A 17,757-nucleotide genomic window follows, 5' to 3' on the forward strand; every position below is an offset into this window, starting at 1 on the left:
AGACAGCCTTCAGGACACAAGACAATGCAGAATCGCCGAGCAGAAACTGATAGCCAAGTTCCACACACATGAGGACGGCCTCAAACGGGATCTTGGGTTCATGTCACACCACCTGTAACCCCCATGACTTGCCTGGGCTTGCAAAATCTTACCAACTGTCCTAGTTTGAGACAATTCACACCTCTTTAACATGTGCTTAACCCCCTGTCCACTTGCATTGTCTGTACCTGTAAAAATTTGATTACCTGTTAAGACTCGCATTCCAACCATTATCTTGTAATTGAGTTTGTGTCTATATATACCCTGTTTGTGAACCCAATCCTCCACTCACCTGATAAAGGAACAGTGCTCCGAAAGCTCATGCTACCAAATAAACCTGTTGGACTTTAATCTGGTGTTGTGAGACTTCTCATTGTGCCCACCCCAGTCCAACGCCGGCATCTTCACATCATAATTCAATCGATGAGCTGGGCAACTTAACAACCACAAAACTCTCATTTCATATATTCAAAGTATACGATATATAATTTTTGAAAATTTTTAATTGAAAAATGTTGAATGCGCAAGATGTAAACCAGGATGAAACATTGCCACTTGCTGGAAACCAGTAGAACTGCAGTTTTCTGTAGCTTCCACAGAGCACCCAACACAGATGTTGCTTGAAGTCACTGTAACTAGGGCAGAGGCCACAGTAGTTTGACTCTGGTTGATGTACATTTTAAGAAGTCTCACAACACCAGGTTAAAGTCCAACAGGTTTATTTGGTAGCAAATTTGTGTTCACCCCAGTCCAACGCCGGCATCTACACAACATGATGTACATTTCACAGGCATTCTTGATCAAACACAATTGGTTTAGGCAATGAAGCAATATTGCAATGCATACTTAACTGAGCCTTGACCCTTGATCTTGCTTTTATACAACTTCCCAGCCGCACTATGCTGTTACTTGGTTTTTCTCCTAGTTTACTCTGTGCGTTGATTGATGAATTCTGTTCTGACCTCCCCCTCCCACTCTTCCTCACTCTATTTCTTCCAATACCAGAATTTCCTCAATCACTCACAATCTGTCTCTTACTGATGAGTCCTGTCTATAAACATGGACTACCTTTAGGTTGAATGCACTTATTCCACACAAACCTTCCTTTGGATGAAGAGGGAAACCACTTCACTGCATTCTGATGCCTCCTGGACACATCAGCATGGTTTATTTGGTTTGCCCTAAGAGAGGCACATCAGCATGCCAACAACACAGCTGGTTTTGGCTTTTGCACTTGGGCTGGGAGGGCTTGGGATGAATCCCAGAGGATTCCCTCAGCTTTTCGATCATCTGAACAGGATAGAATGTGTCTTATGATGCTGGCTTAAACCAGGAGATCTCAAGGTCTGAGGACTGTTGGTCACATTGTCACAACGCTTCCTATGTGGCTACAAAACTCTTCACACTCCCAACCAGCACCTGACCCATTCTCCAAGGAGAACATCCTTCACTCTCTGAAAGAAAAGCCAAGTCCTCTGAGTTTAGTTTGAAATTGTTTATTTTTTTTAAAAATGAAACCAGCCTACACCTGCAGCTTTTCAAAATATTCCTCCAATATGTTCTTCCCAATTCCAAAAGGACAGGAGAAGTGGACTAGAAAGTATGCCTTGCCCTCAAATCTGATGGGGCGTTCAGTCTCCTCTGTACCTGCACACTTAGTTCCACTGTGGTTTTCGTAGACATAGGCAAGTACACATAGAGCGTGGTTGGAAGAGAGAGTTGAGCTGTTTATCTGTCTCTTTAAATCTATCTCCACACACCATTAAATCAGAAGTTGTGTTATTAAACATATTTACAGTAACGTACAGGGTATACTCGCATATGTGAAAAAGTTAGTCACAAGCTGTGTAACTAGGTCCAAAGCCGCTTTCCCACAGTGTCAGAGCTGATCTCCACTGAACTGTCATTGGGAGCCATCACCTCAAGAGAGGGAGGGAAAGAGGAGAATCTGTTGAGACAGAGAACTGGAAATGAGAAGCAAGAGAAAAATACAAAATAACTAGAGCTGACAGGCACAATATGATGAAATCCTACATGCCCTTGAATGAAAGTTGACTGGGGGACATCATTGGGCGTGTTGTTATTTGTGTATAATATTTATAATTCTGTGTGGGGGGTGCGCAGATGGGTGAAGATGGAGGTCATTCGAAAGCAATACTCTGTATGGCGTTAACATAGTCAGTTTCAGGACAAAGTTCAATTCTTTCTTTGATAAGCACATTCCCATTCGCTGCCACAGGTTACTGTGTGAATGATAGTCCTACTGTTCTACCCTGAGCCTCACTCTTTTAGATGCAGGGTTTTTTGAATTCTGCAAGGTTTTTAGTTTTGTCTCCAAATCCCTCCTCTGTGCCAGAATTCCCTCCAGTATATGCAAGGTCTGCAAAACATTCGTGTCCTCAGGTGAAACATCTGGAGATGTGCAGGTTCCTGTCAGAGATTCAGCCTTTTTTGGGGTTTGTGCTTTCATCTGAAAAAGAAAGGGGGATTTTTTAAGAGAGATTTTGCACTTATATAATACATTTCACACCCACAGGACGTCACGAAGTGTTTCGCCGCCAATTAATTAATTTTAAAATGCAGTCGCTGTTACGCAGCTCAGTTGCATTCAGCAAGGTCCAACAAAGAGCCGGTGATGAATAATCAAAAGAATTGGGGGACAGTTGAGAATTTTTTCCATAGGACCATTAAGACACTCTATTTTGATCTCCCACTTGCCATTCGTGCCCGAGAGGTCTAGGGTGACTGACTTACAAGTATCTACCAATGCATTTTAAAGTTGTTTAATCAAAGTCAAAGGAGGCTGAACTTCATTCCACTCTGCTGGGGGCTTGTGCCAATTGTTGGGAATGGTAGTGTTACGGTTAATGTTAATAGACTGGTAATCCTGAGCTAATGATCTTCAGACAAGTTTAAATCCCATCACAACAACTGGGGAATTTAAATTTAATTAGCTAAATCCAGAATAAAATCTAGTCTTCGGCACTGGAGTGTGGCGACTAGGGAATTTTCACAGTAACTTCACTACACTGTTAATGTAAGCCTACTTGTGACATTAATAAATAAAATTTAATTTAATAGTGGCCACAAAACTACCAGATTGTTGTAGAAACCCATCCAGTTTGCCTTTAGGGAAAAGAAGCTGGTCTGGCCAGAACCCAGAGCCACAGCAATGTGGTTGACTCTTAACTGCCTTTTGAAATGGTCTAGCAAGTTGTATTAAACTGTTACTGAAATGTTGAATAAGGATAAAACTGGATGGACCACTCTGTATTCAGTAGTTGTATTACTGAGCCACTCTTGGCAATGGACATCGATGCTCCCCCCCAACCCCACCCAGAATATATCCAGTTTCGCATGCAAATATTCTGTGCGTATCTGTCTAAGCGGGAGGCTCTGTTCACCGTCAACTAATAATTCCCACACAGACGGACCAAATTGTCAGGTTTTAAAACTGGGACTACTGGCGCAGCCCGTTCAGCAAATTGTACTGGGTGTATAATGCCAAGTTCCACTAGACATTCCAATTCGGCCTTTACTTTGGCACATAGGGCATAAGGAACCGGTCGTGCCTTGGAGTATTTAGGTTGGCCCTCTGGGCCCATTTTGGTCTGAGCACCTTTAATTTTGCCACGGCCTTCCTGGCACACTTCAGGATACTTCCCAATGACTTTGTATAAACTGCCAGTACCCATTTTAAAAATCTGTTGCCAATCCAGGAGGATTTTCAGTAGCCAATCCCTTTCCAAAAGGCTGGGCCCTGGTCCTTGCACCGCTATTAGAGGGAGTCAGACTGTCTGTTGCCTATGTGCAGCTGTGGTTGCAGTGGTCCCAATAATACATAAGGGCTCCCCGGTGTATGTGGTCAGTCAAGCCTTGGTTTTTCACAGGCTTAAAGGCAAGATGCTCATTCGGAGTTTCCTAAATGTTTGTTCCCAATGATAGTGATGTTATCTATGATAATCATAGTATTAGTGATACTGTGGCACCTGTGTCTACTTCCATGTCTAGCGGGTGGCCATTTGCCTGGATTATAATCTTGATTGGAGCTACTTTGGGTGCAGTGATGCAATTTATTTGCATCAATTCCTCATCCTCAGGCTGATTTATTTGCAAGCCCCTGTCTTGCGATGGCTTTGCCCTTCGCCCTGGGAGATAATCATTTTGCCTGTTTCGAAAGGTTTGTCTGGGGTGCACCCTATGACTACAGCATGGATGTGCTTGCTCCTCACTATATTGTGGAGAAACTTCCTGTCCAGTTCTGGAATCTCACGGCCTCTGACTCCAATCACCCTTCCATGGCAACAAATGGGAGATGCGAGTGTCATCCGCTGGAGACTTGCTTTTGCGGTATGTGGGGTCGCCCAAGGCTGAGGGCAGTACAGTCTATGAACCCCTGAAGCTCCTGGGCCCCTTTCTCCACATTTTCGTGAGAAAGGGCCAGTTCTATGACTTTCTTAAGTTCTAGATCCAGCTCAGTCGGTAGCTTCTTTTGGATCGCAATATTATTTATTCCACATGCTAAGCGGTCCCTTAATATTTCCAGAAGTGCTGGCCTGTACTCACAGCGTTCCACCAATTTCCACAGTATCGTCAATAATTCAGTAACTGGTTCCCCAGAAAGTCTATTTGCTGTGTTAAAGCTGGAGTGCTGCAATACAACAGTAACTCCCTTACCTTCAACCACTTAGAAGAACAGAGCAGCAGACACAAGTTACCTCGCGGTCAGATACCACACTTGGAATTATAATGATGTTCCTTCACTGTCACTGGGTCAAAATCCGAGAACTCCCTCCAAAATAGCACTGTGGGTGTAACTACACTGCTATGATCCTAGTTAATGTTATTGTTATAACTGGGTAGGAAGATCCCAGAATTGAACCCTGGCTCAAAAGACCATAACTTTTACTTTTTTTTAATAAAGCATGGAGGAATAGAGTCGCAGGATCGCAGGACCACTCATTAGTTTTCACAACAAGAAAAAAACATTTATTAAATATTAAAAGTTGAATTATTGTACAATATTCCTATTCCCCCCCCAGATTAACAATTGCACACAGGTGTTATGATTAACATGGATGACAAAGTACATTTGAAGCTACAATGGTCTCATTAACACAAAGTCCTTTTTAATGCATACAGATTAGCTGTGGTCAAATACACACACTGCTCTTAACCCAAGTTAGTGTCTGTGGATTTCTCCTTTCTCCTCAGAATCCACCAAGATGATTGTCAAATAGGAGTTTTCAAAATCCACTCCCAAAAACACACTTTAAAAACCTTCTCTCATAATAATATTTAGGGGGCGGTGCGGTGGCACAGTGGTTAATACTGCTGCCTCTCAGCACCAGGGACCTGGGTACGATTCCCACTTGGGTCACTGTCTGTGCAGAGTCTGCATGTTCTCTCCATGTCTGCATGGGTTTCCTCTGGGTGCATCGGTTTTCTCCCACAGTCCGAAAGATGTGCTGGTTAGGTGCATTGGCCATGCTAAATTCTCCCTCAGTGTACCCGAACAGGCGCCGGAGTGTGGCAAATAGGGGATTTTCACAATAACTTCATTGCCTCATTGCAGTGTTAATGTAAGCCTACTTGTGACTAATAAATAAATTTTAAACTTTACTTTAATATTTTCCATTATCAGGTTGCAGTCCAGAATCCAATCCAGGTTTTTCAAATGACATTTTTAAACAAAGCTCCTGCTTCACTTTTACCAGCAAATCCAGTCCAGGATTTTACACCAACTTCTTTCAGATTTCTTTGCTTTGACTGCTGACCAAACTGGTCACAACTGCTTCAACTCTCAAACCCTAGGCTCTTAATAGAATGACCTCAAACATTTTCACCCACCTTTGAAAGTCTGCTGTCCCACTTTAAATCTAGTTAATGCAATTGTCTCTTTAACTCAGAGCACTTTATTTACTCTTCCTTGAGTTCTTTAGAATATTCCAGGCCCGATTTTACCATCAAGTTGCGCCCGTTTTCAGGCGTGAAAACTTGGTAAAGTCGGGCGTGAGGCGAGTAGCACGATCTGTGACCGCCTCCGCGCCAGTTCCCCCTTTACCAAGGCCCGAAAATGGCTGCAATCGGGGCCGTGTCCGATACGGGTGCGACAGCCATTTAAATGCATTTGCATGCATTTAAATTGATTTCATGGGCTACACGCCCAACCTTACCGGCACTTCCCCCTTTACTACTGCATTCGCCCATCCAGAATCGGCACGAAACAGACATGCTGCGCAAAAGTCTGATTTGGGCGCTCCATTTAGTGAGGAGGTAAGTGCCTAGTGTCTGACAGCTCTCTGCTTGAGATCGGGGGGGGGGGGGGGGGTTTCGCTGCCACTCTTCCTGAGATCAGTGGGGGGGAAGGAGGGGTCCGCTGCCACTCTTCCCGAGATCAGTGAGGGGGGGGGGGGGACCGCTGCGCTGCCACTCTGCCTGAGATCAGTGAGGAGGAAGGGTGGGATGGGCCCGCGATCAGTCTGGGAGGTGGAAAGAGGTGGGGGATAAGGGGGTCAGTAATGTTGGGGGGCATGGGGCAATGTCTGTGGGGGCCAGGGGGAGGCATTGTGCAGCCCAGGAGCGATGTGGCAGGGAGCCACATGCTATCATTTTTCTTTACGGCGCCAACAGGCTTGTGCAGCACCATTCGGAGTCGCTGTTATTTTTTCAGGCAGAGTGCGTATGTGGGCGCCTGAGAACGGGTCTAAAAGTCAGGTCTGAAACACGCCCAGTTTCAAGTCCGCCCAGCACTTAGAATCAAAATGGTAAAATAGGGCCCTCTGTCTCTGTTCACTTAATTTCAGTCATCTGAAACACTCTTTCCATCCCAATTCCCTGGTTATCTGGACTGTATCTTGTTACTTAAGAAGCCTGCGTCTTTGCAACTCCTTTATCCTGTCCAACTTCTCCTGGCAGAGTTGAGAGTTGCTCATTCCTCAGTGATCTGTCTCCAACTGCTCTGGCTTCCAGTTAAAACTAAAGAACAAAGGAAAGCTCTCCCCTCTGGGAAGTGGGCCTCCCGTTGCAACATCCCTGCTACTATATTTATTCTTCATACCATAACTCTCTCTAAGCACAATTGAATCAGATAGAAGGAACATAACCAACCCCCATACATACATACACCTTTGTCCAGAATGGATCCGAGTACAGACACATCAAATTAAATCCACCTAAAACTATGCCTTATTTCTAATATTTACCAATACAAATATACATCTTCAAACTACCTTTGGTTTCCTAACAACATCACCTGGAGTGGTTCAAGAAGGTGACTCACCAGGACCTTCTTAGGAGCAATTAGGCTCATATCCCAAGGGTGAGTAAAAAGCAATTCATCAGTACTTTGGGGTGGTTTTCATCAGTATTTTGGGGCAGCACATCAATCCCTAGAGGGGGGAAATTTGCACCATACCTCCACTCCTTTCAGTCTTCTCATCAGGAAATGGAGACACAAGGCCAAAGGTAGAACTCCAAGAAACCCAATGAAGTACAACCACTCCTGGATCTCAGCCTCATCTTCAAAGCATACTTTGTTCAGAGGATATGGCAAGCAGTATTGAGGTTTAGGTTTCATGCTAATACCCAGTAAATCCTTGAGAAAAAGATCCATCATAAATTTGCATGAGTTCGAATGGCTGCAAATTGGGAACAATAAGCTGAACAGGTTAAACATGTATGAAGCAGTTGCTGTGACATGTTCAAGAGAAGGAGTCAAGTCAACTTATCTGAGGAACCTTTGATCATCATTGTTTGGTTGCTGGGTGGAGACGACATGACATCACAAAGCAACATTTTGTTTACTATAATTGCAGTGACGTCACAGTGGATATATTTATTCTGATGAAGGGATTGTCCTATGAAGAGAGATTGAGTAGACCTGGACCTGGACTAAATCCCCGAGTTCAATTCCGGCCTCAGGTTACTGTCTGTGTGGAGTTTGCACATTCTCCCGGTGTCTGCGTGGGTTTCCTCCGGGGTGCTCCGGTTTCCTCCCACAGTCCAAAAATGTGTGGGTTAAGTTGATTGGCCATGCTAAATTGACCCTAGTGTCAGGGGGATTAGCAGGGTAAATATGAGGGGTTACAGGGCCTGGGTGGGATTGTAGTCGGTGCAGACTCAATGGGCCGAATGGCCTCCTTTTGCACTGTAGGGATTCTATGAAATTCCTTGGCGTTTGGAAGAATGAGATGATATAATAGAAATGCATAAAATTCTTAAGGAATTTGACAGTGTAGGTGCTGAGAAAATGTTTTGTCTGGCTACAGAATCGAGATTTCAGTTGCAGAATAAGGGGACAGTCATTGAGGCCTGAGAGATTGTGAATCTTTGGAATTCTCTATCCAAGAGGGTGGCACAGTGATTTGCTCATGAGTTGTAACATACTAGACAGACAAAGGATGAAGCTTGGAAGAGACCTCTTCATTCTCACTGGGACTGATTATTTCGTACATTCAACCACTATTCCGACTAGTGGGAGTTAGACCAGCTGCAACTATCAGAAACATCATAGGATGACTGAAAACACACTTCAGTTATCATGGCATCCTTGATATTGTGATGAGTGACAATGACCCTCAATTCATGACTGTAGAATTCAGACACTTTATTAATGACTGGGAAATTCAGCACTCCACATCATCAGTCCAAAGATGTGCGGGTTAGGTTGATTGGCCAGGTTAAAAATTGCCCCTTAGAATCCTAAAATGCGTAGGTTAGAGGGATTAGCGGGTAAATATGTGGGGGTAGGGCCTGGGTGGGATTGTGGTCGGTGCAGACTCGATGGGCCGAATGGCCTCCTTCTGCACTGTAGGGTTTCTATGACTCTATGATTTCTATGATCTTCACACTATCACCAGCCAAATGGAAAGTTTGAGGTAGTAGTGAATATTGCCAAAAGGATCATCAAAAAATCAATTCAATCCAGCACAGATGCATACAGGGCAATCTTAGAATGGAGAAAATACTGAAGACATGGAAAGTAGTCCATTTCATTGTATCATAGAATCCCTACAGTGCAGAAAGAGGCCATTCGGCCCATCAAGTCTGCACCGACAGCAATCCCACCCAGGCCCTATCCCCATAACCCCACATATTTACCCTGCTAATCCCCCTGAAACTAAGGATCAATTTAGCATGGCCAGTCAACCTAACCTGTACATCTTTGGACTGTGGGAGGAAACTGGAGTACCTGGAGGAAACTCACACAGACACGGGGAGAATGTGTAAACTTCATAGAGACCATCACCCAAGGCTGGAATCAAACCTGGGTCCCTGGTACTGTAAGGCAGCAGTTCTAAATACTATGCCACCCTAATTTCAGCTTCTAATGTCACATTGCATCCAGACTACTCTTCCAACAGGCAAAGAAAAACAGGAGTGAGTGATGAGATTAAAGTGAAACAACAAAAGCCAGATGACACATTGATAAAGCTGTTAAATTGATGTCAGAACTGGGGGTTGCAGAGCTGGTCAGTACAAATATTCAACACACTCAACAAAAGTCAGCCCACTTGGCAACTTGAGACTTGTGTAGAGAAGTTGTCACCCGATCGTACATGGTAAAAGTGACCAACAGATCTATTGTTGCAACCGCAGACATGTACTTGGAGAAGCTGCTCCTTCACAATAGACAGTGGATGAAAAATATTTGATTTTGCCAATTGAGCAAGGAATTGAACGACCATCAGTCCCAGAGATCAACAGCAACATTCACCTTGGCAACAACATTGGGCGGCACGGTGGCACAGTGGTTAGCACTGCTGTCTCACAGCACCAGGGATCTGGGTTCAATTCTGGCCTTGTGGAGTTTGCATGTTCTCACCGTGTCTGCGTGGGTTTCCTCTGTATGCTCCATTTCCTCGCACACTCCAAAATGTTAGATGGATTGGGAATGCAAAATTGTCTTTAGTGTCCTGGAATGTGTAGGTTAGTTGGGTGAATGTGTGGGGTTACGGGGACAGGGTGAGGAGTCTGGGTAAGATGCTCTGTCGGAGAGTTGGTGCAGACTTGATGGGCTGAATGGCCTCCTTCGACACTGTCGGGATTCTATGAACATTCCCCAAAGAAGCAATGCCACCTCTGGAACCAACAGACAACAGAAAAACAGCCAACAACAACTTGTATGCATGCTTTTAGAAAACATGAACACTTTAAAGATTGTGTGTTCACTGTGTGTAGGGAGAAGCAAAACTGGGAGAGTCTAAAAACAACAAGCAGTGTTTTGTTGATGTGTACAGTAAGTAGTCTCACAACGCCAGGTATAAGTCCAACAGGTTTATTTGGTAGCACAAGCTTTCGGAGTGCTGCTCCTTCATCAGGTGAGTGACTCATCTGATGAAAGGAGCAGCACTCCAAAAGCTTGTGCTGCCAAGTAAACCTGTTGGACTTTAACCTGGTGTTGTGAGACTTCTTACTGTGCCGACCCGAGTCCAACGCCGGCATCTCCACATCATTGTTGATGCGTGGTAATTTTCTTTGTGGGCAATGTATGTAGAATAATTTGGAAATTATCTCCTGCTTCTATGATGATCTTATGGTGCATGCATTTTTTAAATGAAAAAATAGCTCTTTGGATAAATACTTTTGTATATACTGCGGCTTGCCAAACTCACGAGCTCTGCTGTCTTGATGTGTAAATAAAGGGTTTGTGCAGTTGCACATATTATGGAAATGGCCAGTGGAAAGGTGAGTTTGAGGGAGATCAGCTATCATCTCATTGAATGGCAGAGCAGCTCCATAAGCACACTGTGACGTCACGCCGAGCACGTTTCACGATGACGTCATTACAAAGTTGCGTCGCACCTCCCAGAATGCATTTGGTGTAATCGCGTCTCTGGGGTTTCCATGGAAACGCGGTCTAATGGCGGTGGGCGGCCCAGCCTCGGAGAGCCAGGGAAACAGGGCCGGGGCCAGGGAATGGACGGCTGGGACAGGAGTTAGAAAAACATCCAGCGGGAAGGACAGACAGCGGGTCCGGTGTAGAGGAAAACCCGGGTCAGGGAGACACTCCGGGCCCAGGGATCCGGGGGGCGGGGCTGCGGATAGGCCCGGGGGCTGCGGATCGGGGACCGGCCCGGGGGCTGCGGATCGGGCACCGGCCCGGGGGCTGCGGATAGGGGACAGGCCCGGGTTCGGGGACAGGATTGGGGGAATTGGGTACGGCAGATGTAGAGTTTTTTTCTGCATTCGGTGAGCCAAGATTTGAGCGAGAAAAGGGAGGGCGAGACCCGTGAGACCGGGCCCAAGAAGGCTGCAAATTCCGGCGGCACCATGTCGTTCAGGGACCTGAGGAGTAAGAATGTGTTTCATACCCGAGAGTTTGGGCTGTGGGCAGAGGCAAAGGCGGGTTACCAGGGGTTCTGCCTGGGTCAGGACCCCTATTCATCTCTGCGGGGCGGGGAGGAGGCTTCAATCTTTATATATTTTGAAACGTTATTGATATCCATAAACAGGCATCACATTTTGCACTCTAGAGTAGACACAGTTAAACAGCCTTGCCGTTATACATTATGTATATTTGATGTATTACACATTTTCTCTTGTACCACCTGTCCAGTTTTGGAATCTGTGGTCATTAATGAGAATAAGATTTACTCCAATAGTGTCTGCACTCTCTCACACTGTTCTTTCAACTTTATTTGTTTCCAGAAAGCTGAACAATTTGAAGCAGGATCGGATAATCTGTGGGGCACAATAATTTGGCATTAGTTCCACGTAAAAGTGCTGATGCGTTTAATTACCATTAGGTTCTTAGACTTGTCAATATTGCATCCTCAAAACATATTTAGAATGAGAGCTTTAGGAATGTGAGTACAAATGTGGAACTCCACTCACCACACCCTCCGGTTTAACATTGTATGCTTTCAGAGTGTTCTCACGAGATGTGCATTGTTGGGCAAGTTTCAGAAATAGTCTCACGTACCACTGAGACAAAGTTTTGGACACCCTTCCCCTGTGATGACCCATTGTTTGTGTAAACAATCTGTTATCTTTCCCCCCTCAGACTTCACTGAGATGATGAGGGCTCTGGGATACCCTCGCCTCATCTCCATGGAAAACTTCAGGATTCCAAACTTCCCTTTGGTAGCAGAGATTCTCATCTGGCTTGTGAAAAGGTTTGTAATCCTACAAGTGTATTAAGCTGTAAAGCACATCATGGTTAGGTGAAAGAACAAGCCAAGCTTTCTTTTAGAAATTGCTCTGAATACTTAATGTGCCATCAGTTGTTGAATTAAGCCTGAGGCTGTGGGGTGAAATCCACTCTGGTATATGAACTCATCAAGGCTGCTTCTCCTGTGCAGGAATGCTCCCTATTTGGAGGATTCAGAAGCCAGGGTTATCAAAACATGTCATCTAATCATTCATCATAAAGAGAGGTTGGATAGACTGGGTTTTTTTTTCTCTGGAGCGTAGAAGGCTGAGGGGTGATCTTATAGAGGTCTATAAAATAATGAGGGGCATAGATCGGCTAGATAGTCAATATCTTTCCCCAAAGGTAGGGGAGTCTAAAACTAGAGGGCATAGGTTTAAGGGGAGATGCACAAAAGGGTGCAGAGGGGCAATTTGTTTCACAGAGAGGGTGGTGAGTGTCTGAAACAAGCTGCCAGAGGTAGTAGTAGAGGTGGGTACAATTTTGTCTTTTTAAAAAGCGTTTAGACAGTTACATGGGTAAGGTAGGTATGGAGGGATATGGGCCAAATGCGGGCAATTGGGACTAGCTTAGGAGTTTAAAAAAGAAGGGTGGCATGGACAAGTTGGGATCAAGGGCCTGTTTCCATGTTGTAACCTCTATGACTCATCTTATTTGATAATTTTGGTACCACCCTGTGTGCAAATTAGCTGCGGCATTTATCTCTGTAATAACACTGAGTACACATTAAAAATAATTAAGCCACCGTGAAGCTCTTTGTGATACCCTGAGAGCAGCGTTATCTGCTTTTCCCTTCTTAAAGCTGATCCAAACCTCCCTCTTGTCCTAAAGGTATTAGCCCTTGTCTAGACGAAGCAGGCAGTTAGTTAATTATTACAGAAGCCTTTGGAACCTGACCCCAGCAAAGAGTTAATACCTTCAGGGCAAAAGGGAGGTTTGGATCAGCTTTAAAAAGGAAGAGCAGATAATTCTGATCACTGGATGGAGATGAGCTTTTAATTCTCACTGGAAGGCATGAGATTTTAGTTCTGCTCCACCATATTCTTAATGGTCGGTGTGGTTTACTATGACCCTCCTGGGTGGGGATAAATGACCGTTTAGCTGTGCCCTTTGAGAGTTCTAAATCTAGTCAGAAGTTAGGGAGTGGTTGGGAGAAAAGGTACATGGGTATACACTGAATAGGATGGGAATAGAGGGATAAAATACATGAATAGGATGGGAATAGAGGGATATGATCCCCGGAAGAGTAGGGGGTTTTAGTTAAGTCGTGTAGCATGGTCAGTGCAGGCTTAGAAGGTCAAAGAGCCTGTTCCTGCACTGTAATTTTCTTTGTTCTTTGTATGGGGAAATAAACTAATGTTGCTTAGTGTTTTGCTTTACTAGATATGAGCCCCAAACAGATATCCCAACAGATGTGGATTCAGAACAGGACCGAGTTTTCTTCATCAAAGCTGTAGCTCAGTTCATGGTAAGCATTAAAGAGCTCTTCCTCTGCCCAGTATGTGTCAACTGTAGAACAATATGAACCTAGGGATTAGATTGGAGTTTGATTAAGTGCATCAGTATGTTTGTGCATATATTTATTTCATTGTATTGTAGGCTACTAAAGCTCACATTAAACTCAACACCAAAAAGCTGTATCAAGCTGATGGTTATGCGGTGAAAGAGTTGCTGAAGATTACTACCGTTCTCTACAATGCCATGAAGACAAAGAGATTGGACAGAAGTGAGGATACTGAAGAAGATAGTTCGAAATTCAAATTTGACTTGGGGTCAAAGGTAAGCAGTGTTAAAGGATTCATCATTTAAGGAAGGATTAGCACAGGAGAGGATTAACACAGGAGTTTGTTTTGTTTAATTGACAATACTGAATGAGAGAATCTAGGGACACATTCAGTAGAGCTCTTTGGTACTGCCACCAGACAGGAGCACCTCTCAGGACCAAGACTAGACCTATCTCTGACTCATTGTCCTTTTTAATGAGACTCTGCTCTCAGGAGCTTCACCTTGTTGAATTTGCACAGTATTTTGACTGAAAGGAGTATGTTTAACACACTAGCTTTGCTGTTAGTGTTGCTACAAGGTCAAATTAATAATCTGACACTCCACCTTCTAACTTGCAGCAGTGAGATGTTTTAACCCTGAATACAGTAAACATGGTCTCTAAACCTACAGCAAGGTCAAGTCATTGGCTCTGGATTCATGGATGCAATAAATATATAAATGAACCCTAACATTTACAGATGGAGACTTTCAGAGCTAATCTAGAATCTGCTTTCAGTGTATACCCATAATAATGTTTGAAAAATGATGTCAATATTTTGCATCTTGTCACCCATCACAGATTTCAGATTTGAAAATTGCAAGGCAACTGGCCTCTGAGATTACCTCCAAAGGAGCAACAGTATTTGATTTACTGGGAAAAGAAGTAGATCTGAGGGTGAGTGGGTAGAATCCTTATCACCAAATTACTGACAACTGGAAGATATCGATATCCTAGAATGAAAGATGAATGGTTTTACTGTGTTCAATATGAATATATAATGCCAGTTCAACAAAACATTGCTCCAGGTCTAATTCTAATATAGTGTCAAAAACCTTGCTGTAGTTTTTTTGTGGCCATAGTTAAGAGCACTTGCTTTTGAATTTTGAAATCAAATCAATGATGGATTGGTAATTCAGGCTACAGCAGAATACTGTGAATACCGGAAATATGAAATGAAAACAGGAAATGTTGGAACACTTGTGAGCACTTGGAACAATGTGGATTGACACATGGAAGTGTGATATTGTTGCCATCAGAGAAACATGGTTGAGGGAAGACAGGACTGGCAACTCAACATTCTGGAGTATAGGATCTTTAGGTGAGAGAGAGGTGGTGTAGCACAATTAATTAAGAGTCAATTACTGCTATAAGGAAAGATGATATCTTGGAAGGATCTTCAAACGAGGCTTTGTGGGTAGAATTTAGGAATATAAAGGGGCAACCACATTACCAGGAGTGTATTTATAGGACCCTAAAGAGTTAGCAGGAAATAGAGGAACAAATATGTAGATGGTTCACAGAGGTGTGTAAGAGTAATAATCGGGTAATTATACTAGGGGATTTCAACTTATGACACATTTCTAATTCCTCTCTGGCCACAGGGGGAAGTACAGTAAGAAGTCTCACAACACCAGGTTAAAGTCCAACAGGTTTATTTGGTAGCAAATACCAGGGGGAAGTGCCAGAGGACGAGAGGATGGCTACTGTGGTTTCATTTTTCAAGAAAGGTGGTAAAGATGAACCAGGAAATTACAGACTAATGAGACTTGCGTCAGTAGTGGGGGAACTACTGGAGAAAATTCTGAAGGAGAGAATTAATATGCACTTGGGAAGGCATGGATTAATTAGGGATAGTCAGCATGACTTTGTTAGAGGGAGGTCATTCCTAACAAATTTGTTAGAATGTTTCAAAAATGTGATCAAGTGTATGGATGAGGGAAGTTCAGTTGATGTAGTTTATATGGATTTTAGCAAAGCTTTGACAAGGTCCCACATGGGAGGCTGACTGAGAAGTTTAAAGTACGTGGAATTCAGGGAAACTTGGCGAGATGGATTCGAAACTGGCTTAGTAATCGGACACAAAGAGTAGTGGTAGAAGGCTGTCCAAGTGACTGGAGGCTGGTGTCCATAAATGGTATAGATGAAAATGTAGGGGAATGTTAAGCATGTTTGCAGACAACACCAAGATTGGTAGGGTGGTTAATAGTGAAGAATACAGGATAGTTGAGAAGGCATATAGGACCGTTGCTTTTATCAGTCGTGGCATAGAGTGTAAGAGCAAGAAGATGATGTTAGAATTGTACGGGGGGTTGGTTAGGCCACAGCTGGAGTACTGTGTGCAGTTCTGGTCACCTCACTATAGGAAGGATGTTTTGATTTGATTTATTATTGTCACGTGTATTAGTATACAGTGAAAAGTATTGTTTCTTGTGCACTAAACAGACAAAACATACCGTACATAGGGAAGGAAAGGAGAGAGTGCAGAATGTAGTGTTACAGTCATAGCTGGAGCGTAGAGAAAGACCAACTTGATGTGAGGTAGGTCCATTCAAAAGGCTGATGGCAGCAGGGAAGAAGCTGTTTTTGAGTTAGTTGGTACGTGTCCTCAGACTTTTATATCTTTTTCCCAATGGAAGAAGATGGAAGAGAGAATGTCGGGGGTGCGTGGGGTCCTTGATTATGCTGGCTGCTTTTTCCAAGGAAGCGAGAAGTGTAGACGGTGTCAATGGATGGGAGGCTGGTTTAAGTGATGGACTGGGCTTCATTCGGGGTGGCACAGTGGTTAGCACAGCTGCCTCACAGCGCCAAGGACCTGGGTTCGATTCCTGGCTTGGATGACTGTGTGGAGTTTGCACATTCTCCCTGTGTCTGCGCGGGTTTCCTCCGGGTGCTTTGGTTTCTTCCCATAGTCCAAAGACGTGTGGGTTAGGTTGATTGGCCATGCTAAATTGTTCCTTGGTATCAGGGGGACTCGTACGGTAAGTATGTGGGGTTGCGGGGATAGGGCCTGGGTGGGATTGTTGACGGTGCAGGCTCGATGGGCCGAATTGCCGCCTCCTGCACTGTAGGGATTCTATGAGTCATTCAGACCCATTGTAGTTTGTTGCGGTCTTGGACAGAGCTATACCAAGCTGAATACAACCGGAAAGAATGGTGCATCTGTAGAAGTTGGTGAGAGTTGTAGCAAACATGCCAAATTTCTTTAGTCTCCTGAGAAAATAGAGGCTTAGGTGGGCTTTCTTAACTATAGTGTCCGCATGGAGGGACCAACATAGGTTGTTGTTGATCTGGGCACCAAAAAACTTGAAGCTCTCGACCATTTCTACTTCGTCCCCATTGAAGTAGAAAGGGGCATGCCCTCCACTACCCTTCCTGAAGTCGAATGACTGTCTCCATCATTTTGTTGACATTGAGGGAGAGATTATTGTTGTCACACTAGTTCCCAGATTCTCGTCATTGTTTGCGATCCAACCACAACGGTGGTGTCATCAGCAAACTTGAAAATCGAGTTGGAAGGGAATTTGGCATACAATCAGAGGTGTATAGGGAGTATAGTAAGGGGATGAGGACACAGTTTTGTGGAGAACCAGTGTTGAGGATGATCGTGAAGGAGGTGTTGTTGGTTATCCTTACTGACTGCGGTCTGTGGGTTAGGAAGTCTAGGATCTAGTCGCAGAGGGAGGAGCTGAGCCCCAGGCCATGGAATTTGGAGATGACTTTCGTAGGAATAATGGTGTTGAAGGCTGAGCTGTAGTCTGTGAATAGGAGTCTGCTCGGGCTGCAGTGGAGAGTGACAGTTGGTGTCTCACTGTGGGAGTGCTGCTCGGGCTGCAGTGGAGAGTGACAGTTGGTGTCTCAGTGAGGGAGTGCTGCTCGGGCTGCAGTAGAGTGTGACAGTTGGTGTCTCACTGTGGGAGTGCTGCTCGGGCTGCAGTAGAGTGTGACAGTTGGTGTCTCACTGTGGGAGTGCTGCTCGGGCTGCAGTAGAGTAATTAATTTATTTAATTATTTTTCAGTT

General features: G+C 44.3%; 1 protein-coding gene across 4 annotated transcripts in view; it reads left to right on the forward strand.

Annotated features, from left to right (window-relative positions):
* The first annotated feature begins 10,878 nt into the window (after positions 1–10,878).
* The window catches only part of cluap1 (clusterin associated protein 1), a 28,842-nt gene continuing 21,963 nt past the window's right edge, over positions 10,879–17,757 (forward strand). For 3 of the 4 annotated variants that reach the window (XR_013500680.1, XR_013500681.1, XM_078240432.1), the window contains exons 1-5: positions 10,888–11,335; positions 12,047–12,158; positions 13,577–13,661; positions 13,793–13,972; positions 14,538–14,633. Coding sequence is in view for 2 of the 4 variants with exons in the window: in XM_078240432.1 (XP_078096558.1) it covers positions 11,314–11,335; positions 12,047–12,158; positions 13,577–13,661; positions 13,793–13,972; positions 14,538–14,633 (495 nt within the window). In the remaining 2 variants the exon portion in view is untranslated. Of the gene's footprint in view, positions 11,336–12,046; positions 12,159–13,576; positions 13,662–13,792; positions 13,973–14,537; positions 14,634–17,757 lie in introns of all 4 variants that reach the window. The other variant, XM_078240434.1, reaches the window with a different exon arrangement.

Source organism: Mustelus asterias, chromosome 23, assembly GCF_964213995.1.
Source record: "Mustelus asterias chromosome 23, sMusAst1.hap1.1, whole genome shotgun sequence".
NCBI lineage: Eukaryota > Metazoa > Chordata > Chondrichthyes > Carcharhiniformes > Triakidae > Mustelus > Mustelus asterias.